This window comes from Taudactylus pleione, unplaced genomic scaffold (genome assembly GCF_031769625.1).
Source record: "Taudactylus pleione unplaced genomic scaffold, aTauple2 ptg000086l, whole genome shotgun sequence".
Taxonomy (NCBI): Eukaryota; Metazoa; Chordata; class Amphibia; order Anura; family Myobatrachidae; genus Taudactylus; species Taudactylus pleione.
In genome coordinates, this window is record NW_028284488.1 from 1,310,862 (window position 1) to 1,338,821 (window position 27,960).

The 27,960-nt window shown below is 43.8% G+C and overlaps 2 protein-coding genes across 4 annotated transcripts in view; one reads left to right on the forward strand and one right to left on the reverse strand.

Moving 5' to 3' along the window:
- Positions 1-7,926: 7,926 nt before the first annotated feature.
- Positions 7,927-22,966, reverse strand: POLR1H (RNA polymerase I subunit H). 2 transcript variants are annotated; one of them, XM_088468655.1, is made up of 6 exons: positions 22,798-22,966; positions 15,148-15,234; positions 14,800-14,930; positions 13,640-13,743; positions 8,220-8,329; positions 7,927-8,028 (listed from the first exon to the last, which is right to left on the reverse strand). In XM_088468655.1, exons 3-6 carry the CDS (start codon positions 14,927-14,929, stop codon positions 8,004-8,006), a joined length of 369 nt encoding a protein of 122 aa, XP_088324781.1. In that variant the 5' UTR covers position 14,930; positions 15,148-15,234; positions 22,798-22,966; the 3' UTR covers positions 7,927-8,003. The 2 variants fall into 2 exon arrangements, with proteins under 2 accessions (XP_088324781.1, XP_088324783.1); XM_088468657.1 differs by lacking the exons at positions 15,148-15,234; positions 22,798-22,966 and adding an exon at positions 15,046-15,136.
- TNPO3 (transportin 3) overlaps positions 22,781-27,960 on the forward strand; it is a 171,605-nt gene continuing 166,425 nt past the window's right edge. The window contains exon 1 of one of the 2 annotated variants that reach the window (XM_088468653.1): positions 22,781-23,297. In XM_088468653.1, coding sequence (XP_088324779.1) covers positions 23,181-23,297 — 117 coding nt within the window. In that variant the 5' untranslated portion in view covers positions 22,781-23,180. The remainder of the gene's footprint in view (positions 23,298-27,960) is intronic. The other variant, XM_088468654.1, reaches the window with a different exon arrangement.

A 27,960-nucleotide genomic window follows, 5' to 3' on the forward strand; every position in this document is an offset into this window, starting at 1 on the left:
ATTTATATCAATGATCCCAAGTTGAAATCAATATTAAGACCTAAGGGAGACATCGTTTTGAGTAAGAAAATCCATTTCATTTCTGCTTTGTTGATAACATCAATGTGGTTACCACCTCTCCAACTGAGCTTAGGTTGTTCCAAAGTCACAAATTTCAGAGAGGCAGGGTCAGAATTGTGATACTCTTTAAAATGGTTGGAAACGCTATGCTGAGCAAAACCTATTCTGATGTTACGTATATGTTCATAGATTCTGACCTTAAGAGCCCTTATGGTTCTTAAGGTCAGACAGATGATACAACAAAAGATTGTATTTACAACCTTAGCAAAATCACATTAACATCTCATCAGGAAAGCATACTTTCAAAAGGTCTGAAATTTGCACCAACCAACAAACCAAGTAAATTTGACATTTACTGCAACTTGCAGTCTGTTGTAAGGAAACTCACCCTTAAGAAATTTTTTGCCAGCAATCCCATCATTAAGAATCATAATAATACAATGCAAGAGGTTCATTTCAAACATACTGATTTCAAACCAAAATCAAGCTTCTATCCCATCCAATCAAAAAATCACTTCATCCAGACATTTGAATCCATGGTGACACAAGACATTGGGAAAATAGTTCCTAACATAAAATCATACAAACATAGACACAAATCGGGTTTGTATTCCAATAACTTAACTAAGGGCAAACAACAAGCACTTAAGCAACTACAGCAGAATAAAGATATCATCATAAAGCCAGCGGACAAAGGGGGGTCATAGTGATAATGGATAAGGTCTATTACATCCAAGAAGCTACTAGATTATTAAGCGACATTAACACATATAAGACGCTTAGATGTGACCCCACCAATAAATTTCAATCAGATCTTAAAGAATTACTAGAACATGGACTAGAGAAAGGTATAAAAAGTATACGATTTTCTATACAACGCAAATCCCAGGATACCAGTTTTCTATTTTCTTCCCAAACTACACAAAAACCCAATGGCACCACCAGGAAGACCCATCATATCTGGGATACAATCATTAACAGCAAATCTCGCTCAATATGTAGACTCTTATCTTCAAGACGTAGTCAAAAGACAACCAGCCTACATAAGAGATACCACAGACATTATCAGACAACTAGAATCAGTAACATGGGAACCTGATTTTTGGTTAATTACCTGTGATGTGAATTCACTATACAATAATAAAACATGAACAGGGACTCTCTAGTGTGGAACATTTTGTACAGAAAGAGGACGATTTACCTGCAGAACAGATTCATTTCCTATTAGCATCCATTAGATGCATTCTACAGCACAATTATGTATGGTTCAGGGACACATATTTCCTGCAGACAACAGGGACCGCCATGGGATCGAAGGTGGCCCCTAGCTATGCCAACCTCTTCATGTGCAAATGGGAGGAAGAGTGCATATGGGGGGGGGGGCATGGCTGGGGGCCCAATTTGATCCTATGGCGAAGATACATAGATTACATACTATGTATATGGAAAGGATCAGAAGAGTCAGCAAGGGATCTCTTGAAATACATCTCAATCAATAACAAGAATCTTGAATTTAGTACCGATATTAGTCAACAGAAAGTCAATTTTTTAGATTTGGAGATCTTTATTGAGAAAGACTCTATACAGACAAGAATATATAGGAAGGAAGTAGATGTGAACAGCTACATCCTGGCCACCAGTGCACACCATAAAACATGGATCGACAATGTTCCTAAAGGTCAATTCAAACGTATCAAAAGGAATTGTTCAAAACAAGCTGACTATATTAAGTATGGTGAAATAATGAAACAACAATTCACTGACAAAATGTACAATAAATCACTTGTTCACTCAGCATTCAAAGAGATTGAATACACTGATAGGGCCGCTTTATTAAGCCAAAAGAAAGATTCCACAACCACTGGCATACAAGAGACATACTTTATCACACAATGCAATACTCACTCCTCTTATATCAAGAAGGTTTTATCCAAACATTGGGATATACTTCTTCAGGATAAGGACCTACATGAGATACTCCCAGACAAACCTAAAGTGGTCTTTAGAAAAGCCCCTGACATTAAACGGAAACTAGTCAAAAACCACATTGAACCCACGAGTCAGGTGCAATCCATACTACCAGTCGGAACACACCAGACAGGTTTTCATTACTGTGGGAGGTGTGTGGGCTGTAAAACAGCACACATAACATCTAAGAAAATCACATCAGTGACATCCACCACAACCAAAGATACTTACAAAATGAAACAAGATCTGTCCTGTGACTCGAAAGGAGTTATTTACCTATTAAGATATGGGTGTGGGAAGGAGTACGTATGTAGAACCATAAGGGCTCTTAATGTCAGAATCTACGAACATATACGTAACATCAGAATAGGTTTTGCTCAGCATAGCATTTCCAACCATTTTAAAGAGTATCACAATTCTGACCCTGCCTCTCTGGAATTTGTGACTTTGGAACAACCTAAGCTCAATTGGAGAGGTGGTAACCACATTGATGTTATCAACAAAGCAGAAATTAAATGGATTTTCTTACTCAAAACGATGTCTCCCTTAGGTCTTAATATTGATTTCAACTTGGGCTCATTGATATAAACACATCTCGCAGAATTAGGGTCTCATTATAACCACATGTGAGCATGTGCCAACACATGCTGTCATTAACACTTGCAACACACCACATTGGCATCAAGTATGGAGTGTTGATGACACCCCCCCTCCCCCGTTTTATGCTATGAACACAACCATTGCACACTTTGAAAAGACATCCATGTCTTTCCACCCCCTCCCCTCCCTCTTTTCAACCAAGTATACATTCTATTCATGTTTAACATGTACTGTGTTTAACACACACCTTAGGAGATTGAGACCTTTTTTCTAAGACCAATCAGAACGCTTCATTAGACACACACCTTCCCTTGCTATTCCTCCAGTGTGATTGGTCACTATCAGCTTTAAAGCACCAGGACCAAACATGCCCTTTATCCTTGAGAAAGGCTTCCCAGAAGGCAGAAACGCGTTGGATCTACACTGAGTCACCACTTCCGTCAGCTCCGTCCCCAAGTCTCCTCAGCCCTCCCCTCTGAGTTGAGCCACTGCTCTGTTAGACACAGCCCGGAGACCGCGAGATCGCGTGACCCGGTAGTCTCGTGTCACAGCAGCGTGGAGCTCCCTCTTCCCGACAGCGCTCGGACATGCGTTGCGCCACAGAACTCCAGGACCACAGGAGTAGGACCATCCACACATCTATCGGAGTCCACCAGGAGGTGGTTAACAAGGACGCTTGAGGGTGAGTACTGTGCACCTGGGGGAGCTGGGACGCCGCCCCACCAGAACACTACTCACACACCTCGCGTATCATTCATGGACATACTTTCAGACTGCATCCACCAACAGCTCAGTTCCTGAAGTCGCTGGGCTTATTTTGCACATCAGACTTTTCCCCTCCTTTTTCTCCCCCCCCCATTTCACCACATACTCATAATGCGCAGTAGCATTTTGATATTTTGACATTTCGATCATTTGACTCATCCAGAGATCACTGGCTAATCATCAGTGTCTCAGGATTTGCACCATCCGGAGAACATTGACCATTTATCAGTGCCTTCTAGTTCCTCTTATTAATAAAAGACACTGTTTTCCCAACACTGTCTCTTTTGTCAGAATCAGGATTACAGTTCTGCACACACCTTTTGATTCACCCATTGAGACGCATAACCACACAATAAGGCAGGGTGCACTGTTGTACACTGCACACATATCCAGCACGCTGGAATTATATGTGAGCTCTTCTATTTCAAAGCTAAAGGTATGGAATAACGGTGGCATTATTACTTTTTTTTTTACTTCAGCCAAACCTCCCATAGGAATATAAAGTCTCTGGGTTTTTAAAGATGTGATCTAATTTATGGTGAGTCTTTGCTTTAGGATACAAGCTGCTCCACAAAGGTAGTAATCAGTAAAGATATCAGCAAAACTTTCCACACTGATGGATATGAATTTAAAAAATTGTAGGCACTACTAATCTGCAGCCCCCTCTTTTTTTAAAAACAAATAAGAGTTATGGTAGTTAACCTTTGTTAACTCTATTTCTTCAAAGTCCATAGGATCCACAGGGATACCGTGAGGCGTGTGTGGTTGGAGAGATCCGGGCATCAAACAGTCCGAGTAGAATGTGCTGTAACCTATTTGGAACAAGCATTAGCTTGCGTGTAGGCCTGAGAGATTGTCATGCGGAGCGATCGAGCGAGTCTGTTTGTTAGCTGGCCAGCCTCGCTTGTGAAAGCCATACAATACAAAAAGAGAATCTATATTTGATAAAAAAATTTGTACGATCCACGTAGATCCGAAGAGCACGAACCACATCCAAAGGAGGCTTCATCTGCAGAAAGATCCGAGGACTGGAAGGCCGGAACCACAATCTCTTCATTCAAATGGAACCGGGATACCACTTTAGGTACAGAGGACAGCTCTGTCCGGATGAAAGCTCAAAAATGGGGAGCGACAGGAGAGCGCTGCCAAATTAGATACCCTGCGAGCAGAGGAGATAGCGAGGAGAAAGTGTGTCTTTGCTGTCAGCCATTTGAGGTCTACTGAGTCCAGAGGTTCAAACGTAGGAGCCTGTAGAGCCCGGAGAACCAAGGACAAATCCCACGGAGCCACCGGAGGGACAAAAGGAGGTTGAAGGCAGAGAACACCCTGAAGAATGTTCGAACATCAGGCAAGGGAGCGATCCTTCACTGGAACCAGATAGACAGCGCAAAAACCTGAACTCTAAGGGAGGCCAGGCGTCATAACCTGGGATAAGGAGGGCACCCAAGGTGGCTCCTGGACAGGGGCTGGTACGGTAGACTGAAGAGGTGGTACATAACAAACAGAGACCATCCTGCACAAAATCCTGAGAGGACAAGCCTGCTGAACAGGATCTACAAGTAACCAGCACAAGGGCCTCAGGCTCCTGTTTACCCTTAGAAGACATAAGTAAATAGCCAGCAGCACAGTGTATGGCTAGTAATGCAGTGAAACCCTTCACAAAAACTTCACGGCTAGGGTTTCTCGGCATGGTAGTCACCGGGTATTACCTGTGAGGTCGTTATGGCGTTGGGGTCTCTGGCAGCGGTGCTGGTGTTTGTCGAGGGGCATTGGCTGCACATGGTTCTTTGCAGGCACTTTGTCACTAGGCCTGGCGGTGTTTCCGTTCCGTTGGCATGGGTGCCGCCATCTTGCCTGCGGCCATGTGATTCCGGCTGTCCAAACCTGGTAGGTCATGTGCTCATTCCAGCCAGTCACAGCACGGCACTGAGTATTTAGGAAGGTCCAGAGCCTGCCTTCCTTTCCCAGTGCAACGTGTTTCTCAGCTGCGGCTGAGAGTACCTGTGCCTTACCTGCCTGCTTGTGTAATGCTCCTAGCCTGAACCTTGCCTGCTCCAACCGGCTGGATTTACCCTGCACCCTCCACTTACCTTTCACCTGCCTGAGTACCTGAACCTGCTGTTCCCTGCACCTTGCCTCCCTTCACTCCCAGCAGGACTGAATTACCTCAGCCTGCATTTTTTACAGCTCACCATTCCTGCATTCAGTTACAGCTCATCATAATTGTATACTGGACTGTTCCTGCCTGTCACTATCTGGACATTTCCCCATTAACCCCCACTACAGTTATCAAGTGCACTTTAGTGCTATACCTGGACTTTTTATTTGCCATTCCCATGTCTTCAAAGTCACTTATTAAAAACTCCACTTTTTCATTTAAGTCTGCTTCTGTGTCTGCTCCTATCACCACCCCGGGTCCACAACAAATTCAGAACCTCACACAAGTAAATGTGAAGTAATAATGAACCCCTATACACCTGATAGTTGAGGGTTTAAATAAGAGCAGCAGGGATAGATATAACCGATAGTCAGAAATTTTGAAAACAGTATATCACAACAGCAGAGCTAGCACAAGTCACATACAATGCATTTAAATATACTTGTAATGGGAACTAAATCAACTACTCAAGCCTCAAAGGGCTGGTAGGATTTGTGTGCTGTATAAACTGGCCCCAGAGAGAGGTATACAGGGAGACTGGACCCATATCTCCTGAGACCTGTAGCTTCAGAAAAGCCCTGATTAATGGCTGCTGAGCGTCTCATATAGGGAGGAGGGTGAGGAGTAGCTCAGAGGTGGGAAACCTCTTGTGAGGGATCGTGCTTTGGGCTGGGGGAAGGGCTGCCGGGGGAGAGCCTACCTCCTTGCTGCTGCATCAACCACCGACCTCTACATGGTCCCCGACGCCAGCGGGGAATCGCCTTATCTGTTCTTCGTCTGCAGCCCTTGGTCCCCAGTGGAGCGGCTAGCAGAGCCCCTCTGGCGCCTCCAGTGTTGCGGCGCCGGTAGCTGGAGCAGCAGTCTAGGCGCCCATTAGGACACCTTGCTGCTTTTCAGATAAACCAAAAAAAAAGAAAAACAAAAATAAAGCTTGGGGATGCCTATGTAGCCCCCCTTTCTAAAGGTGTGACCGGTCCTGCCGGCACCAAACAAAAAACTGTCTGCCTGTTGCTGGGGTATATGTAGATGGTGTAAACTACTGGGGCCAAACTCAGGAAAGCTTTGCTTTTTGGAGTTTGGTACATAGATTGTGGTGTCCATTGATAAAAATGGGGCCTAAGATCTGCAGTGATACTTAGAAATCTCAGGTAGATTCCTGTGAAATCTTCTGCATTGTGCCATAAATTCAATACATAAACTGCAGTTTCTGCATAATTTTAATAAAACAGCTTGATACATAGGCCCCCAATCATGAAATACTAGTTCTCTTAGATCTGTCTGCACCTCGCTTCTTCTCCCACACCTCAGAGACTTCTTCCATGATGCGCCTCACATAAGGAACACCCTACCTCACTGGCCATGCTTTCACAACTTTAACTTGCTCTCAAAACATGCCTCTTTACTAAGGCTCCCCCCCACTGGATACAACCTGCTACTATCCCAATTTTCACTCCGAACCATGCACTACTCTTACATCAGCATCACTCTCTCCCTCTGCGAGCAGGGCCTTCCCTATGTTCTCACGACTTCACCTTTTCATTAACCTTGCATCTCCCAATCTTGTTTTCTATGTACACTTCAATCGCTCCACAGTCCATCACTGCAGAGCAATGTTTCCCAACCTAGTTCCTCAAGGCACACTAATGGTTTTAAGCATAAATACTTGAGCACAGGAGACTTAATTAGTACCTCAGGTATTTTGATTTTACCATCTGGAATCAAGCATAGATATCCTTAAAACCTGGACTGTTGCGTGTGCCTTGAGGATCGAGGTTGGTAAATACTGCAGTGGCCTAAAAATAAAGATACTGAAGTAGAACTTATGTTTCAAAGGAATGAACTTTCCAAGATAGCTTTAAGGTCTCAACCAATGATATTTAAATCAGCCTATGAACAACATGTTTTTTGATCTGCCTTGAACGGACAACTACTTTCTAGTAGAATCATAAATTATTTAGAAGGCTGTGAACATAACCACAATCTTCACATTTGCAGGGAGATGCATCAAGTCTTGGGGGTAGATTTACTAGAGGTTTCTAAAAATGAAAGGTGGAGCGGTTGCCTATAGCAACCAATCAGATTCTGTCTAACATTTTCTAGGAGGAAATAGAGAAATGATAGTGATTGTAATATTGTTGCAAATGCTAAATAATATATAAAGAGAGATTTCTTAATCATATATTTGGTGTCTTCACTCTATTTTCTGCCATGCCCAGTTATTAATTAATTTAATATTTGAATTGGTCATTTATAAGCACAACACCAACATTCTTCTTTTGCTTGTCTGAGAATTAGTAATGAGCCAGTCTAAGACATCAGGCATTCTACTTAGCAGAATATGTTTCTATACATTTAGCAATAACGATGAGACGTAGTAACAAAAATAATATTTTATTAAAAAGAAGAATAACAGAAAACCTCTAATGACATGAATACCCTGGGAACTGCTGCATCAAGAATCTTCTTTCTCCTGGAATCTGGAGAGGATGAAATCAAGACAAGGCTGAAGCATGAACATGTACCACATTATCTGCACTATAATCAGTTCAAACGAGAATTTAAATCTCATTAAATCATATTCTGCATCTGCAGAACAATAGAGTTTGTGCACAAGTTAATACATGTGTGCATAAAACAAAGGTAAATATACATATGTAGATGTACTCACCGGCACTGTATACAGGTAAAGAAGACAGTCTGCCCCTCATCTGCTGAGCGCATCTGTCGTGTGTGATAGACCATCTTCTCACACCCACAGCGAGAGCAGCGCCTATCAAGCTGAGAGAGATGCAGAAGATGATTCAACGCGTGGAAAATATCCTCAGAAGATCAATGCGATAGATGCAATTTGCTGTTCAGGAATCACAAAAGCACACCCCATAGAGGACCACCTTAATTGACTGATAAATACGCAGCTAGGTATCACATCGCACTGAATCGAACTCCCCATTAAAATACTTAGGAGGAATGACCATCTTAAATACAATTCTGCAGACCCAAAGTTACAAAGGCACTACATTAACAACCATAACTAACTGAAGCCACTTATATTTTGTTAAATAATTTTAAGCTTAGTTTTACTTCCCCTTATCTAAAATTATGTCACTATCAGATGTTCCACTGCCATGCTAGCTTAGTCAATGGACCCTATTCAATTCAACGCGAATTGAATAGCACCGGGAAGGAGATTCAGTTTAGTTAACAAGCCTCAAGGCAGGAGAAGGAAAGAGAAGGAAGAACAATCGTACACCACAAACACTCTCACAGAAGATCAGGGAATCTGTGACCGAAAGAAAATAACCCAATGAAGCCAGGTGTGTCAGGGTGTGTGCCCTGTGGACCTTGAAGAAAAGGAGTTATCTAGGATAGTCTACCATAACTAATTTTCTTCTTAGGGGTCCATAGGGTTCCACAGGGATACCATGGGGATGTCCCAAAGCAGTTCCCCTAGGGTGGGGGACGCTCCTGAGAAGAAAGGAGAACTCATCACACACAGGAAGCATCCTGAGAGGCAAAAGTATCAAAGGCATAAAACCTAAAAAAGGTGTGGACAGAAGACCATGTGGCTGCCTTGCACAATTGCTCAGCAGAGGCACCACAAGTAAATGCCCACAATGGCCCTACAGACCGAGTAGAATGTGCAGTCACCGTGTTTGGGACAGGAAGATCAGCCTGTGTGGAGAGATAGTCATACGTAAACCATTGAGCCAGGGTCTGCTTGTTAGCTGGCCATCCTCTTTTGGGAAAACCATATAATATGAAAAGAGCATCTTATTTTCTGACAGAGTTTGTACGCTCCACATAAATACGGAGAGCACTACATCCAGGGAGGCTTCACCTACAGAAAGGTCTGGAGACTGAAAAGTTGGAACAACAATTTCTTCATTCACATTAAAACGGGACACTACCTTAGGAAGGTAACCCTCCCTTGTTCGAAGAACAGCTTTATCTTGGTGAAAAATCAAAAATGGGGAGTGACAAGATAGCGCTGCCAAACCAGAGACTCTGCGAGCAGAAGAAATAGCAAGAAGAAAAAAAGTGTCTTTGCTGTCAACCACTTCAAATCCACAGAGTCCAAAGGTTCAAATGGGAAAGCTTGTAGTCCCTTAAAAACCAAAGACAAATCCCACGGTGCTACGGTGGAACAAAAGAAGGCTGAACTCGCAAAACTCCTTGGAAAAAAATTATATAATTTGGTAATGAAGCAATCTGACCTGCATTGCTAACAGAATTGATACCCTTCGCTTGCATATTCCCAATGATAGATCTGCAATCTTGTCCTCTGGCAGAAACACCCTTTGTGCCTGAGAATCCAGAAACGCTTCCAGATGTACCATCTGCTGTGTTGGAGAAAGTGACGAATTCTTCCAATTGATTATCCAGCCGTGCCTTTGTAGGCAGGCTATGGTCATTTGAAGATGGTTTTGTAACATAACCGGAGTCTGCACCATTATCAGAAGGTCGTCCAAATATGGCAGAATTCTGACTCTCTGACGCCTGAGATAGGCCGTCATGTCTGCCATTATTTTGGTAAATACCCGGGAGCCGTAGATAGGCCAAAGGGTAGAGCCTGAAATTGGTAATGTTGCTGAAGGACAGCAAACCGTAAGAATTGTTGGTGGGATTGTATAATAGGAACATGCAGATATGCATCCTGAATGTCCAGGGAAACCACGTAATCCCATCTCCATTGCCAAAATAATTGACCGGAGAGTTTCCATACGAAACTTGGGTACATGGATAAACCAGTTGAGGGTTTTTAGATTTAGTATAGGGCGGTAAGCCACATTCGGTTTCTGAACCAGATTGGAATAATAACCCTTTCTCTGTTGAGACACAGGAACCGGGATTATTACCCCCACCTGCAGCAGGGAGTGAATGGCTTTCTGAAGGGCCAAGGCCTTGACCACATCTGATGGATGATCTGTGCAAAAAAACTTCTGGTGGGGATGTCTCCTGAGAGACCACTTCTCGGACCCAGGCATCTGTAGTTGTCTGATGCCAATAATCCGCGAACTGAAGAACTCAGCCTCCCACCCTGGGATCCCCCCGGAGGAGGCCCGCTCCATCAGGCCGAGGGCTTGTTGTCCAACTAAGAAAATGGATGTCTTGACGGGCCAGACCTCTTAGTTTGTCGCTTAGACTTGCGGAAACTAGCTGGCCTATCCCTGAGGACGGAAGGACTGAAAAGAAACCTACCTAGATCTAGTATTGACATAGATGGCAGACCTGTAGATTTTGAAGCCGCCAGAGTAGTGATTATATTACCCAACTCTGCTTCAAAAAGTACCTTTCCATAGAAAATGCCCTCTTTGATCCTGTATCAGCTTCCAAGAACTTAACCAAAGGGCCCTGCATGCCACTATTGATGCTGCTGATGCCCTAGAAGCTAAAATTCCAGCATCCACTGCAGCCTCTCCCAGATAGGAAGCTGCTTCACGTATGTGGGAGATATTCCTCACCTGTTCTCTGGTAGCATTTGGTAGCGAACTTCCAATGCCCCTATCCATTCTACAACAGCTTTGGCTAACCAGGCTGCAGCCATAGCTTGACGAGCAACTGCTCCAGATGACGAAAATATTGTTTTAAGAAGAGCTTAAATCTTTTTATCTGTGGTTCCTTCAGCGAAGACGCTGATGGAATAAGCAATGTAGCATTTCTGATTAAATGTGTTACATAAGAATCCACAATAGGAGGTACCTCCCACTTAGTACATGCACAAGGTGGGAACGGATACAATTATGTTATTCTTTTATTCACACAAAATCGTTTATCAGGGTTACCCTATGCCTCCTTGATAAGCGCTCTAAGCTGTTCAGATACAGGGAACTCCGTTTTGACCACCTTCCGGTGGTGATTAAACATTGGAGCCTTCTTACTATGAGCTGGCTCATCATCCTGAATATCTAGGACTGATTTAACCTCTCTCAAAGTAGGAGCATCCACCGTGGACGGATGAACCTCCTTCCCAGAGCTAGATCCTGTAGAGGAACCCTGTGCAACATCTGATTCACCTGATGATGCGTCAGTCCATATGTTAGGCAGACTGATAAAAAGATAACGCTTAAGCGCTTTGGTCACTACCGGTCTGTTATCAACATTAGATGGTGCTATGCTCTCAATAGAATGACCATAAACATCCTCCCATGAATGAAGCATAGGTGGTGCAAACATAGTATACTGTGGACACCCCATCCAAGGAGGCATCGTAGGAGCAGCCATACGATCCACAACCTTCTTCATAACCTGGGACAAAGATGAAACCCAAGATGGATCTTGTCCAGGGACAGGTAAACTGGACTGGTGAGGTGACTCTTTATAACAGACAACACACAAACCATCCTTTATGTCCTGAGAGGACACATAAGCCGTACATGACATACATGTAACCAGCAGAGGCTGCTCCTCCTCCTGTTTCCCTTTATCTTTTCACATGGTGAATAAAGGCAATAATTGCAATGTTATGCGACAGCCTTCACAAAATCTTAATTGAATGTGAAGTACTCAGAAAGAAACCTCCACCCCAGAAGGATGGAGAGAAACAGTGATAGCTATAATTGACAGATTTAGAACTAAAAGACAGTGTCAATCAGCAGCTAGCAAACAGTCACATACAATGCATATGTAATAATTACAATTGGCTCTTAATCAACTACAGCAACGCAAAGGAATGGTAGGACATAGAGCACCATATACCTTAACCAAGGAAAAGGTATACAGGGAGACTGACCCAGACCTGACCCTCCTGAGACCACAGCAACAGGGCACACTGAGCTTGGACCGTAAGCGTCCCATATACACGTGGAGGGTAGGCGGAGCAACCCAGATGCGCGAGACCCTTCATAGGGATTGGGTTGGGGGAGCACCTACCTACCCTAAGCTGTGTTAACCAGCCGGGTACGCTGGCCTCGTGGCAGCAGATAGTGTCTGCTGCTGATCCCCGGCGTCAGAAGATAAGGCCCCGGCTGGTGAAGTGAGGACGCGGACAATCCCGGGCCCTGACAGCAGCAGCTTCTGGTGCGTCTCTGACACCAAAAGCAAGGACTGCCGCGGTCAATTCCTCGTGAGCAAAGAATCGCCTTACCTGATATCTCCGAGCATCCGGTGCAGTCCAGGTCACAGCATTGCTGCTAGCTAAGCTCAGCCGCGACCCGCCGAATTCACAATTACTGATGTTGCAGCCCAGTGGAGGTAGATGGAGCTGCAGTATGTGCATCTTAATTCAGACGCTTGGTACTGCCAACTCAGCAAAACAAACATAAAATAAAAGCTTAGGACTGCTCTGAGCAGTCCTTCTGTCACAAAGGTGCGTCTTGATCCTGCCGCACCATACGAACGGTATGCAGTTGGGAAGCCGGCGGACCTAATCCCGACAGTCGGCTTCCCGACTGTCATATCCCGGCAAAGGTTTAAAGACAGGCGTCGATATGCCGACGCATGTCATTAGTCATACGCCGGGAGCCCGACATCCCGATCTAAGGGACACCGGGCGCCGATAGCCACAGGGGGGGGGGGGTGTGTGTGAGGATTTAGGTTTAGAGTTTCCAGGGGGGACTTAGGGTTAGGCACCCCCCCCGGTTAGGTTTAGGCTAGGGGAGGGGGGGTTAAGGTCTCCCGGGGGGAGATTAGGGTTAGGCACCCCCCCGGGGGACTTAGGTTTAGGCAGGGGGGAAGGGGGGGTTAGGTTTAGACACTTGTACTTAGGTACTGGGGGAGGTTAGGGTTAGGCACCCCTAAGGGAGGGTTAGGGGGTAGAATTAGGTTAGCTAATACTTCCCTGAGGACGATCGGGATTTCCACTGCTGCCGGGATGCTGGTGTCGAGATTCCAACCGCCAGACATGCGTCCGACGGTAAATCGTACCGATTCCAAACGAACAACTGAAGTCCTATGGCTAGGGGCAGGGTATATATGGAGGAGAACCCGGGGCATTCTGGGAGCAGAAGCTTTAACTGTTTGGTGCCTGATCTTCCAACAAAAATATCCCCATGGTATCCCTGTTGATCCCTATGGACCCCGAATAAGAAATATAAAATTATTTTTCACTCTGGAGAACAGTACCACTGTATGGTCAATGACAACTCTTACCACTGGTCCTTTTAAGACTCCAGTCTCATTTGTCTCATTTGATAGTGCAATGGTGTCGAGCTTGTTAAACACAACTGATGTTTGAACATTCTTGGCTAGGAACACTGGGAGAGAAAACAATGTGTGTTACTTGTTACCCAAATACTAAAATCAAGGTGAGCAATAAAAGACTGCAAATGAGCAGGATACTAATGTCTTTCTGATAGAGATGGATACTAATGTCTTTCTGATAGACATGTAATAAAGAGGTAGATAGCTGGTATTAGGGAAGCCAATCATGACCCATGTTTGTAATCCCAGAACTAAAAAAATCTCAATCCTGGGACTGAATTCTACAGTTAGCATCTTCCAACACCGAGAAGACGGAAATTGACAATTCAGGACTAGAAACACAGATAACACTAGTGCCTCCCTACACACTGACAGGAGGTATAACACATCCGAGACCTGTGGACACAATGGAGCAAGTGCTGTAATACAGCAGCCTGCTACTCATAGTAATAGAATATGGAAAGCCACGATCTCTCCATCTACCACATGCAGCCCTGGGTCCTGCTACTGGGAAGGGGATATTGAATGTGTGTGCAGCCTGGAGGATCAGTACTCTGCCACATCTGGATGCTACCAATGCTGTACTTAGGGCCTGATTCAGCAAGGACTGCAGTTGCTAATACGCACACAATCGATCAATTGTTGCGTTCTGCGCATGCATCTCAGTGCGCAAACCAGCAATTGCGATGGGAACTGCGATTGCAGAGGCTACGCAGACCCAGAGCACAGTGATTGACAGGCCGCACTGACTTATGGTACTCCCCTGAACAGCCTGAATATGGTTACAGAGGACAGCAAGCAGCGACTGGAGACAGAGGTGTATCGCCACTTCACACCTTCCTCTCTCCCCAAACTACACCTCAAGCCTGAGCCAAGGGAGCAGACTATCTTACTGTGTGTATGCCTCACACGCCCATTGGGTGGTGGTACAGGGGGAGCAGAGCGATTATTCAAAACTTCACTCTCAGAGATAACTTTTCAATGTTACTAATCCTGAAACCCAGGAATTGCTGCCTCCAATCCCGGGATTATAATACCTGACTTTTTGAAGCAGTCTATATAAATCCCTAGCTGGTACCGTCCTTGGGGAAACACTGTGGCTGTAGTACCTGTGACTGGTGTACGATGTGAGCAGCAGGGGCAGGTAACTGTGTCCTTAGCACCAGGAGGTGGCAGCACCGAGCCACAGTCTGCGCAGAAGTCAGACTCTGAGGAGAAACACGAGGTAGAAGCCTCCATCCTGTGACAAGAGATATTACAATGAGAACACGCACATTTCTCCTATATGCCCGAGTCACACGTGTTTTCCTTATGGCTGAGCCGTCATCGCCGCTAGCTTGGAGGTTCTCCGGTACCTGTGGAACTATAAGTCCCAGGTTTTCTTTCTAAACAGCAACGTCCATGGACTTGCAGTACTATAGGAGCTGGGGAGCGACAGATTGACCGAGTCTACTCACCCACTGGGCAGCTCAGAGCTAGGCTGGGGGAGTCACTCACTGCCTGGCAGTAATATACACGTGCACGTGCCACCGTCACATATTCATCTGTATAAAGAGAACCATAGAGTTTTAAGAAATAAACAGTAATAGCGACCTCTGCTGGCCGTAGATTCAACATCAACGTCTTTCATATCAAAGTATGCAGCTAAAATATTGTGTAGTTTCTGCTGCTCCCAGCTGTTTTTGGAACCTCTCTACCGGTACTACCTGTTTTTTTTTTTGTTGCTATTACGTATGTACTTCTCCACCCGTACAAACAGTTGTCTACTCCAAGTGTCACTTATTCTATCTTAAAAATATAATGGCAAATACCTGATGCATATCACATATTTTCGAGGATTCTGGTGATTATGGATTTTATTCAGAGTTGGATGCAAACATAATAACACATTTTCTGAAAAAGGCGCATTTTTGCACCTTATTCAGAGACGGTTGCCTACCCTACGGTACCTGGGTCAGATGTCACTTCACTTCAGTGAAAGACTTCTCCGAGATGCCCGGTATATAACTCGCAGGGACAGCGGTTACCGCAACCGCTGTCCCTGCAAGTTCCCAGTAGTACATAGCTGGGATATTTTTTATTATTAAAAATATTTTTTTTTTTGTGTGATAAAACTCAAACATATGTGCAACCGTATCCAACAGAGTATGCAGAAGTCTTATTTGTGTAAAACAACTATTCATTGCTTTGTATTTTGACTTATTAAACACTATTGTAGCATTTAAATGTGTTTGCATGAATAAGTATGTTGGAAAATCTTTCGTCCGCTCAGATGCACGCTGCTTCCATCATCATTATCTGTGTGCAACTTACACCAGGGTTTTAGCACTCGCAAGTCAGACAAAATTACATCTGTTTAGTGGCCATTTTAGTTGCAATTCACACCACACTACACCACACCAATCCCTTACTTTATTCTGGCTGAATCTGAACATCCCCTGTCCTCACCTATACACTCATTCCAGCCTATGTCCCGCTCTCTACTTTCAAGTCACGTTAACGGCTGAAAAAGATGCGCAGTGTAAATAGATGTAAATGCGCACAATCCAAATTGTAGGCGAAAAAAGCCACAACTCACATTTACGTCCAACTCTGAATAAGGCCCTGCGAGTACAATAAATATATATATATTTTAATGTGTGTTGTTGTGGTGCTTGCTTAGGTCTATGAATGCAATGAGATATAAAGTGCCCTCTTTCTGCATTTAAATATATATATATTTAATTGTAGTGACATTTTCTCATTTAGGGCTAATGCAGAGAGAGACCAACACCAGTTTGCATAGTGTAAATAGGTTAATTTTCCAGAAAACCATCATCATGGCTGCGAAGTTTAGGGTTTTCTGACACATATGTACATTTGTAAACAGAGAGGCATGACGGGGATGTTCCAATGTAGTCTAAAGGTGCCCATCCACTAGCAGACATGAAAACGACTGCACGATCACAACATTGTAATCGTGCAGTCGTTTGTCAGTCTGTGATGAGCCTGCACTGAACGTGCAGTCGTTCAGTGTGGCACATCAATTATCTGCAAACATGTTGAACCTGACGTTATTGTCAGGTTGACCAGCATGTTTGCACGATGATAGATGTCTAAACGACCAGCAGGCACGCGCATCACTGGTCGTTTTAGACATTTTTGCAAACGATTTATGTACGATTGAACGATCGTTATCGTTCAATCACTCAACTTAATCGTCTAGGCACCTTTAGTTCAGTACTTGCGAATAGATGGAGATTGGAACATACATACCTCCCAACACATGGGAGTTAAAATGTCACATGGGAGTTAAAATGTGGAAACCCCAAAAGGGGGCATGGCCATTCGGGAAGGGGCAGTGGCCTCGTGGCACGCACCCATTTTCATCACTCTGGGAGTGTGCCCAGCACTCTCAGAGATGCTGGGATGCCCCAAGGCTCTGCCCGCAATGTGTAGATACCGTGTGCACTGCATCCATTAATCCGCTGCTCTGATATGCATGCAAAGTTAAGCTGGGTACAAACTAAACGATTTTGGGCCTCATTCAGACCCACTCGCAAGCGGCTGTCCGCTCGCAAGTGGGTCGATGGTGTACACTGCGCATGCGCACAACGGAGGGAGCTCCGTCGTGCGCATGCGCCAGACGCGACGAGCGAAGGACTTTCCTTCGCTCGTTGTGTGTGTCTGATCAAAGGGGGCGTGCTGTCGATGTTGATTGACAGCACGCCCCCTTTGGTGGGCGTGCCTCCCAGACGGGGGCGTTCCCAAGGGAACGCCTACCGTCAGAAGCCGGCCCCACTGACATCACTAGTGATGTCAGTGGGAGTGATTTTGGCTCTGATAGAGCCAAAATCACTCCAGGGCTTGTGGTCGAAAACCCCGACCACAGGCTTCTGGTCGCACTGGCGATGGTCGCGATGGTCAAGACCATCGCGACCATCATCCTGCACGCTCGTATGAGCTGTGGGTGGTGACCCACAGCTATACGAGCGTCCAGGAGGACGCTCCATTTTTATGGAGGTCGGCCCTCATTCAGAGCGAGCGCTCTGCTCAGAGCGTCCGGCTCTGAATGAGGGCCTTTGTTTCTTAATTTAAAGATTCTTTTCAAATGCGCTTCTCAGCTGCTGCGCTCTCACACATCAAAAAGCAATCAGCCCAATGCTTGAACACAAAATTAGATCCACAATATTGGTTTGGTATATGAAAGCGCTGCAAATTAATTATTCAGCTCCTCTAAACACCTAGGAAATTAGAAGAAACCGTAGTCTCTCTTGAACGTAATCTATATTCCTCCTTTTTTCTATTTCCACCAAAGATCAATACAAAATTTCTTCTTGTAATACAAAATATGCTAATGAATGCAATTGCAAGGCCATCGTACAGCCAGCATAGCATATTTTCATGGGAGACCTGCGTGCTTAATTGCAGCTGCGATCGCAATTCGTAATGAATCCGGCCCATAGATTGTAAGCACCAATAGGGCAGGGACTGATGTGAAATTGTGAATGACTAAGTATTCTCTGTAAAGCATAATATGTGTGTGCTATATAAATAACTGTTAAAATGTTAATAATACCTTATTTGTATTAACAGCATAGGTAAATTCAAGTCAGCCACCATTAGTTCCACATTACAAGGTTCACAAGCAGGGGAGAACTGAGGCATTATAGCAAAGTTGGAAACAGTTTACTTTGGATCTCTCAGTGGTGAACAATTTAACAAACAATAAGCTGTGTGAACCTTTCTTAATCATGGTGCACAGGCGATAAATAAACGCTATAGGAAAATAATCTTCTTAATGTATTGCAGACATTATATTGGGTAGATTGCCTACAGTAAGTCTGTGTACAAAATGATAGCTCTAGTGATGCTCATATCAAGGAAAGACCCCATTCTGTTTATTTCCTATTGAACCATTTGTTTGCTTAATGTGGTGATGCAGTTTCTACTCAAGGTGCATACACACATAATGATTTTTTTGAACGATTATTGATATCGTTTAACGTTCAAAAAATCGTTCACTTTCTGAGTTAAAACGATGAATTATCGTTCATGCACGTTCACGTTTGTAGTTTAGTCAGACTGACCAACTCAATGAGTTTCATTAAGGGAATATGCAAAAAGAGTTTGTAGTTCAAAAAAATTGTTCATTACATTTAGTAAATTAACAATTTTAGTAAACGATTTTCGTTCATTTTTCCCTTGAAAAAATTAACGCAAATAGTTTACTAAAATCGTTAATTTACTAAATCGTTGTGTGTGTATGCAGCTTAAGCATTTGGCCACACAAATGTGAAACATTAAGTCAGTTATACATATTGGCCAAACAGGGTTCATACCCACTAAGCAAACAGCCAGGAATGACTGGTGAGCCATTTCTGTTCATACTAATATGCCTAGTGAAAACTAGGGCAACAGAGATGAGCTGCCAGTACACCTGGTTTAGATTTGACATCTTAGAATGGATGTAACTGTGGAAAATCTAAATGTAATAAATACATTCCAGCTTTATACTGTTAACTATGTTGACCATGTATTTCTTTTTTGTATACAATCCCACTACTCCATGATGGCATGTGTCTTGTTATTTAGATCAGTTACTCTTTATTTTTGCTAATGCTCTTGCACAGGTATAATGGGTATTATTTGTGCTCCAAGGGACTCTTTGATATATATTGGGTAACCATGTCAAATAATAAACAGGCTTCAGAAAAGTCTCTGTAGTATATCTATCTTATGGTAATTGTCACAGTGGTTATATATGTAAATATGGCACCAAACTTCTCCATTCTGCTCAATGTATATCACTCATTATTTGCTCCAATTTACAAAGCTTTTACAGAATACACCTACTCTGTGGAATTCTCTCCCTCGTACAAGACTTGGAGGTAAATTTAGTAAATCTTGATTTCAATAGATCTTAAATCTATGTTGTCTTTCTGGGGCTAGATCACACATTTACTAACACAAAAACCAAATAAAAAATTGTATGCAAGTGTGTGATTTATCCTCCAGAAACACAACATTGATTTAAATTGATTTAAAATCGATTGAAATCCACCTTTAGTAAATTTACCCCTTAAGGTGCGTACACACATAACGATTTTTTTAACGATTTAACTATAACGACGCCGTTATCGTTAAATCGTTTATAAAATCGTTCATCTTTTTAAGGTGAATGATGAACAATAATTGTTCATGTGTGTTCACGTTTGTATTTCATTCTGCCTCTCCAACAAACGATTTTTGTTCTGAAAATCGTTCATGTTGTACAGAATGAACGATGAACAATGTCCATTCACTGTATGCATGATTAAAAAATCGTTCATCGTTCATTAATTTAGTAACCAACTATTTTTATAAATGATTTTCGTTCACTTTTTCAAGGGAAAATCTAGACGAAAATCATTCACTAAAATCGTTGGTTACTAATATCGTTATGTGTGTAGGCACCTTTAGCCTTCAAACCAGTGTTCCCTGAAAACCAATCTCTTCAAGCAAGCCTATCAAATTCCTGAACTGCTTTTTTAGCCTCCCAATGCTATTTTACCTGATTAACACTGCTCTACACGTCACACAAGATTTTATTTATTCTTTTTCTACACTCAATGCAATCTGTGGTATTTTAACTTGTGTTCCAAATTCGAATTTCCTTATACAGTAGATTGTAAACTTACAACCCAGGCTCTATTAACCTGTAATTGTTTGTAATATCCAATCTAGTTTTATTACTTTGTTTCTATTATAAAGTGCTGCAGAGAATGCTAGAGTTGTAGAAATAAGTGTTAATAATAACATCACTTTTACCCTAGAAATTGATGACCAATATTACAACTGTCCAAACTACATTCACCATGCTGTGACACTTAACTGGAAGAGAACCAGAGCACAGAAAACATTGTTTGAAAGACTTTACATATATTCTGGCAATTTGTGAATGTGGATTGTGTCAGATCTTGAACACTGCATTTCTTTCAAATTGTTTAATGGCATGGAAACTAAATAGTGATTGTTTTTCTCCTATCACAGTGTGTGTGAACAGCTACATGTTCTTGTCTGTCTGTGCCTCCACTTATGTCATCTAGCAGCCTTTGCGGTCTTCCTCACTTCAGGACATCTGGGGGTATATTTATAACTAAGTGCTGGTTTTTAAAAATGGAGATGTTGCCCATAGCAACCAATCAGATTCTAGCTATAATCTTCTAGAAGGTGCTAGATAAATGTTAAGTATCATCTGATTGGTTGCGATTTGCAACATAACCACTTCTAAAAACTCACACTTTAGTAAATATACCCCCTGATCTCTGTGGTTGGGATTCCAGTTACCTTGAGTTGCTCATAAACATTGGGGATCCAGGGAGGTGACCTGTAGGAGGATAAATGTTCTTACTCTTCATAGGCTAAATTATGTGCATTCACCAATGCTTCCAACTCTCTGCTAACCCTACTGTCACACAAATCCACACCAAACCATTTTTTGTTATAGAAAAACACGCTTAGTGTGCTCAGCAAGCTACCCCTGTACATATGCTAGGCCCATTCTTATGTGGCTTACCCTCAAATCAAGGTCTGGTTGTACAATAACCTTTATAAATGCTAAAACTGAAAAGGATTGTTAGGATAAAACATTAAAAGTAGCTTTGAGCTTTAATAACCAGAATCTGACCACTTACCAAATTAAGCAGCGGTCTGTACATATGGATCTGTTACATTTTTAAATAAGGAAATGGTGGTACTGCCAGGAAGCAGTAGCAGGGTAATTGTAGTTTCAATATGATATGCATACTCCTCACCTACAAAATTCTCAGACACCCCCTGCCCTTACATCTCCTACCCTCTCCATTATGTGCCAGGAACCGCCACTGCAGTTTCCAGCTTATTACCTCTTTCCACCTCCAATACCTCTCCTGTCCTGCTCTCCCACATCCAAATAGACTATCTACTAGTTCGCAATGCTTCAAACGAGTCCTAAAAACTCATATTTTCATCCAAGCCTACCAGCCCTGTCCTCTTCCTCCTAACCCTCCACTTACCTTCCCAGTGCTGGCACCACTCTGCTTTAGATAGTAAATGTAACCTTGCATGGGCCAGGACTCTTTCCTTATGTATTCCTACGTACAATTTCCTATTTATTGCTTTACTTCTTGACATGTTCCTTGGGCCTGGTCTTTAAACTTGTATTCAACATATCTAGACCTGTATCTCGCACCTATTCTCCAGGACACAGACTTGCCTCACACTGGTATCCCCATCCCTCCTCCATTTTCCCCAATTTATTCAACAAGTCATTACATTATGCTCACTGTGTAAACTGCAGTTGTTCTGCCCTACTTTGTACTATGTTGTTAGTGACTGATTTTTCATTATATAAATGTATGTTTGTATTTTATGCAAACACCCAATATAAGGCACTGAGGACACTTTGTGGCACCTTATAATAAAGTTTATAAATAATAATGAAAACATGTCTAGTCAATGTTTACAGCTTTAAAGTTCTATCAAGATAGGTGTTTTTTGTACATTACACATGTATTTAGAGACCATTATTTACTTTAACACTGAATTGAAATTTCAGATTATTTCCTAATATTTTAGGATTGCAAAACGACATTTCACACATCTCCTGACATGTGCTGGGGATTAGCATCACCCGTGACTTTCATCAACGAGGTGTATATGGGCACACTTCCAACAGGAAATATTAGTCTGGTCACTACATCGATGTAAAATGTACCTGTGTGCCTCATGGCATTCTGTCCCCTAATTCCATACTGTATGTCAGATATAAATGATGCCCTAACCAGTAGTATTTCTAAGTGGAAAAAAGGAATGAATACATCAGCTACAGGCGGTAACTGGTAGGGCTTAGTCGTGGCGCTATCACTCCTACAAGTGCCCAGGGAAGACATCTGTAGGGTGGCACAAGCGATATGTGTGCATGTGTCGTGGGCACCATGGCGCCCAGGCGGCTACCTTGCAGTAAATAATAATAACGTTCATGCAACTGGTTTTAGTGCTCGGTTGTCTCAGAGGTAAATACAAGAAGACAGAGTAGCACAGCTATATAGTCCGCCATCAGCACGGCCGATCTCTGCCCTACCCTGCAGCTGTATACACACACATACATGCAATGAGCAACACTCGCTTCCGCTCTCCGCGTTCCGTACAACTGGGGACCCAGAACAGCGCCGGACCAGCAGCAGCAGGAAGGGCCTGGTGACGCACGTCCTGCCCGGGAAGCAGCCGCCTTGCTGAGGTGCCGGAGAGGTGCAGGGAAGGCTGCCGCTGCGTGAGACGGCTGAAGGGCCACACTGGTATTGAGCAGAAAGATTTCCGGCGCCCCCTCCCTGTGGCCCCGGGGGAGGAGGCGGAACGGTGTGCTGCTGGCTTGTGCTTCCCGGCCGGAGCAGTTTGCGGGTGCACAATCACAGTTACGGCCGAGGTGGAGGATGAAGCCTGGGGAGCGGCGGCTGTGATACACTACGCGTGAGATCGCCGAGACTGAGACATGGAAGGGAAGCCCGGCCTGCAAACCGTGTATCAGGCCGTGCAGGCCCTCTACCACGACCCGGACCCGAGCGGAAAGGAGAGGGCGTCGCTATGGCTTGGGGAGCTGCAGAGATCGGTGAGAGGCCTGTGTGCTGGCTGGGGACAGGGCTACCGGGGTACCTGGCCTGCCTGTGGGGGAGTGTGTTCTCTGCGCTGCCGGGGAGGCGGCCTCCCCTGGGGTACATGGGACTAGGCTGCTTCATGTGTGCTGTGCCTGCAGGCTGGTCTGGCACCGTGTACTATCATCCAGGTAGGCAGCAGAGCGTGTGGTATGTAGTGAGTTTAGGAGTAGTAGGACCCGTCCAGGGTGACACATTACTGAGGGTACTGGAGATCTGACAGACACCTATGTTTGGGGCATCTTGCACTGGGGCAGTGGTATGTACTGATTGGTTATATACATTTGTTGGAGTGGTCTATGACTTCTCCATTACTTTGTGCTGTCCATAGTGTCTACTGTAACCTGTGTAATTTGTACACTAGTATATGTCCACACCACATGTACACTCCCAGCTGGTGTAAATACTTCAAATAATCTACACAGTAAAAACATGCATACATCGAAGACCATTGTGGCTGTCTTCCTCACGTCAAATGTTTAACAATGTATACTGTGAGAATTGCAAACATCCATACAACACCCCTCACCAAACAATCAGACTTTAAATAATTGAAACAAGTCGAGGGCAACGCACCTGATCTATAAGACTGCTCAGGTCTTTGTCTGTGATAAACTGACTAAGGAAATTGTCATGTAATGGTGGGTACGCAGTGGGCGATATTACTGAGCGACTGCATGATTACGACATCGTAATCGTGCACTGTTATGTCGGAAACGACCAGTGATGCGCACTCCTGCTGGTCGTTTCCGACATTGTCCATCGCCTGAACATGCAGCACAACCTGATAACGACAGATTGGCATGTTCAGGAATGATGGACAGTGCCTGCACTGAACAACTGATCGTTCAGTGCAGACACTAAAGGGGATCAGGAACGATGGTATGATTACGATGTCGTAATCGTACTGTCTTTCCTGATCGCCTAGTGCAGTGTTGGCTAACCTTGACACTCCAGCTGTTATGGAACTACATAACCCAGCATGCACTGCTACAGTTTTGCTATTAGGGCATTCTAAAACTGTGGCAGGGCATGCTGGGATATATAGTTCCACAACAGCTGGAGTGTCAAGGTTAGCCAACACTGGCCTAGTGTGTACGCACCTTAACTCTGTAATGATCAAAATAATGTTATGTTGTGGTCTATGCTATTTGCAGTGTTCCTTTGGTGCATCCTCTCAAAGGACAGTTAGATTTATTATACACACTGGGCCATATTTTAAATTAGGAGTAAATCCAGCTAGAAGTTAATTTTTTTCTCCCCACAAACAAAGATCAAAGCCATTTGTATTTGGAATATCACATAGCATTAAACCAGCTATATAATGAAAAAGTATTTATGCACTGGCTACGTAAGTTGCACAAGGAGAACATCGCTACACGTCTGATGAAGGAATGACCCCATGGCAACAGTACTGAACTGCCTTTACTGTATGATGAGTTCATAAAGTATTCAATAGTTTTATTCCAACAGGCTGGATTCAGTTAGCCTCAATATCTTGCCGCGTGTAGAAAGGGGTTTTAGCCTTGGACTTTTACATCCGGGGCTATTCCGTTACAAGCCCTTTTATTTGTGCAGCTAACACACATCAACCCATAGATTCCGGGATAAGTAGCCGGAGTTATGGGATAGCGCGTTTTCGGTAGCCGCGTTAAGGCCGAAAGCCCAACTTAACACATTCTGTTCAAGCCACTAGAGGATGTGAACAGAAAATCCACATTAAGTGCAGCCTGCCGGCTTATTGCAGGTTGTAATTGAATAGCCCCGGACACTGCATCGCGGCTATTTTTAACTTCAAAGCGAATTGAATTCGGCACTATGTGTGGATATATGCTGCATATTCGGTACACTAGGAGAATCCTGCGGCTGTTTATCTCCAGTAAAGGTATAAATGTGTTACCTTGTTAATTTTTAAGAACTAATTATACTCTAGACCAGGGGTTCCCAACCACGGTCCTCAAGGCACACTAACAGTTCAGGTTTTAAGGATAGCCATACTTGAGCACAGGTGACTTAATTGGTACTTCAGTTATTTTGATTTAACCATTTGTGCTAAAGCATGGATATCACTAAAACCAGGACTGTTGGTGTGCCTTGAGGACCGAGGTTGGGAATCACTGCTCTAGACCAGGGGTCTTCAACCCGTGGCCTGCGGAGCCGTTCCCCCGTGGCCCGCCGATGGTTACTGTAGTGCAGACCACAGTGAGTGCAGTCTGCACTACACACAGAAACAAGCACACCGCTGCTGGCAGTGTGTTTGCTTTGGCAGCCAGCCAAATGAGTCAGACAGACTCTCACTGGCTGCTGCGCCCACTGCAGGAGCAGGGCTGGAGCTCACTCGTGAGCGCCATCTTCCGGCTCCCGCAGTGGGTGATGGAGGAGACGTCATGACGTTTCTCCCATAATGCAGAGCGGGCCGGCCCGGGAGGACAGAGGAGCAGATGGCGGCGGGAACAGGAGCCGGAGCGGGGATTCAGGTTAGTGTTTTATTTTTTTACGTATGTGTCTTTGTCTGCACTGCTGGGGGCACTGCATCGGGGGGACTACTACTTGGGGCACTACTGAGGTGAGTGCAGAGGGGGGCAGTTAGGGGACATAATTAAAATTGTAGAAGGGAGCAGTTATGGGTCATAATTGTGTGAGGATGGGGCAGAGTCTAAACACCCCAGTATAGCTTAGTGGCCCTCGGCTTTGTCGAATTTTTAATGTGGCCCACACTGCTTTAAAGGTTGAAGGCCCCTGCTCTAGACCTCTGGGCAGGAGGTTAGTTTATGAAAGATTTGTGATTATTCTGCCACCTTTTACTACTCATCTCTTAGCATACAATTGCTTCATTTAATGTCAATTGTATTATAAAACTGCATGGCATTTTCAAGGGTTTACTCTAATGCTACTTTCTGTTAAGCGTGGTTGCATGTTTTTTTGAATGAAAACTACTATGGATTAACCCTGCCTCTACCCAAACAGTGTCCCAACATATCTGTGCCCAGACAGCATACAGATGGCCTCACATACAAACTGGTGTTCCTACAGTTTGCCAGTAACTTGTCAGACAATGTCCCTGCATACTAGGTACTGAACCTGAAGAACATTAGTGCCCAAGCTACCAACCAGTAACCCGCACAGAATGCCAGTGACTTTATGCTCCTCTTTCGCCAAAGTATACAAATACCTCCACACATTGTAGCTAATGACCACGTGTATCAGCAGAGTTCATCTACACCAGTAATCCCTGTTGACTCCATAAACTCACATATCAGTACTTCCACAGTGTACCAGCCAGTACCCCTGCATACCACAGTATAATCTATAAACTGTGATATGCTCCCTACATGATAGTTTACATGTAGTTGGCATCCATTCATCTTTAGCTACTTGAGAAAAACTAGTGGGCACTAGCAATCCATATGGTGATGTCAGTGTGACAAACCGGTACGTATTTGTAGTGTCTGTGAGAGACATGGCAGCCAGTACTTTTTTTTTTTTTCCAGGCCAGCTATATGTAGTTGGATATCTAATTTGTGAACATATATTTCCAGGGAAAAATACCATAACCTTGGTACTAAGTGTTCCTATGAATTTTTGTTGGTATCTTAAGTTTTGGGATTCATTTGATGTCAATTTATTCTAATTTTCCCATGCTCTATAAATCTTACTGGGTCCCAGATTTGAATGAATGGCAGACTCTCCAGAATCTCGCCGATGCCTGCATTGCACAGGCTTTTACATTTACCCCAATGTGGGTGATGCAATTCAGCTCAATGATGAATAGCCCTGAGAAGGAGTTCCCGGAGCTATTTAATTGACTGCGCTATTAAGTTCGACTACAGGATTTCGAACCCTTCTGAGGGTGTGAGCAAAAATCTGACTTAAGTGTTGGCCGCAATGCTGTTTTCCGGCTTAGCTTGGCGATAACAGCATCTCTGATGGCACTATAGTCGGAGAATGCTGGTAAGCGCGACTAAACACCCAGCTTATGGCGCGGTAACCGAAATTCTCGACTTAAGTGGTTCTAGTCTGTCTTAACAGTGCGGTCAATTGATTAGCTCCTGGAACTCCTTCCTGGGGCTATTCAACATCGCGCTGAGTTGAATCGCCACCAATGTCTTTGTCATGTGAGCATGATAGATCATATCATGTAAGCTTTCATTTTGTAAACCAGCCTGACCAGAAGGCTTTAATGTCCTAGAAACTTGCATCATCATTTATTCTGGTTAGGCAATAAATGTAGTACTTTTATATTCAGTTTGCTATTTATTAGCGCACAGTTATCTATTACCATATAGATGCTGCTGGTTAGCACAGCAAAACATTGTTTTTGCTTTGTTTGTTAAAAGACAGATAAATCATAAACGTGCATATGATGTTTTGTTTCCCCCATAATCCATGCAATGACATAAATCTTGAGTCCTAGATCTGCAAAACAATATTTGAAGTAAGTTCAAATACAGATGATGTGCCGCCCAGCATTGCTGCGATGCTCAGCTGCATATATATCAGCCATTTAAAGTACGTCTGACATGACAAGTTTTCCTGTTCACATCTCTAGGGTGAATGGAAAACTAGTTTTGTAGATGGACACAATGTCATTCCAGAATGACACATTGCATACATCATCTG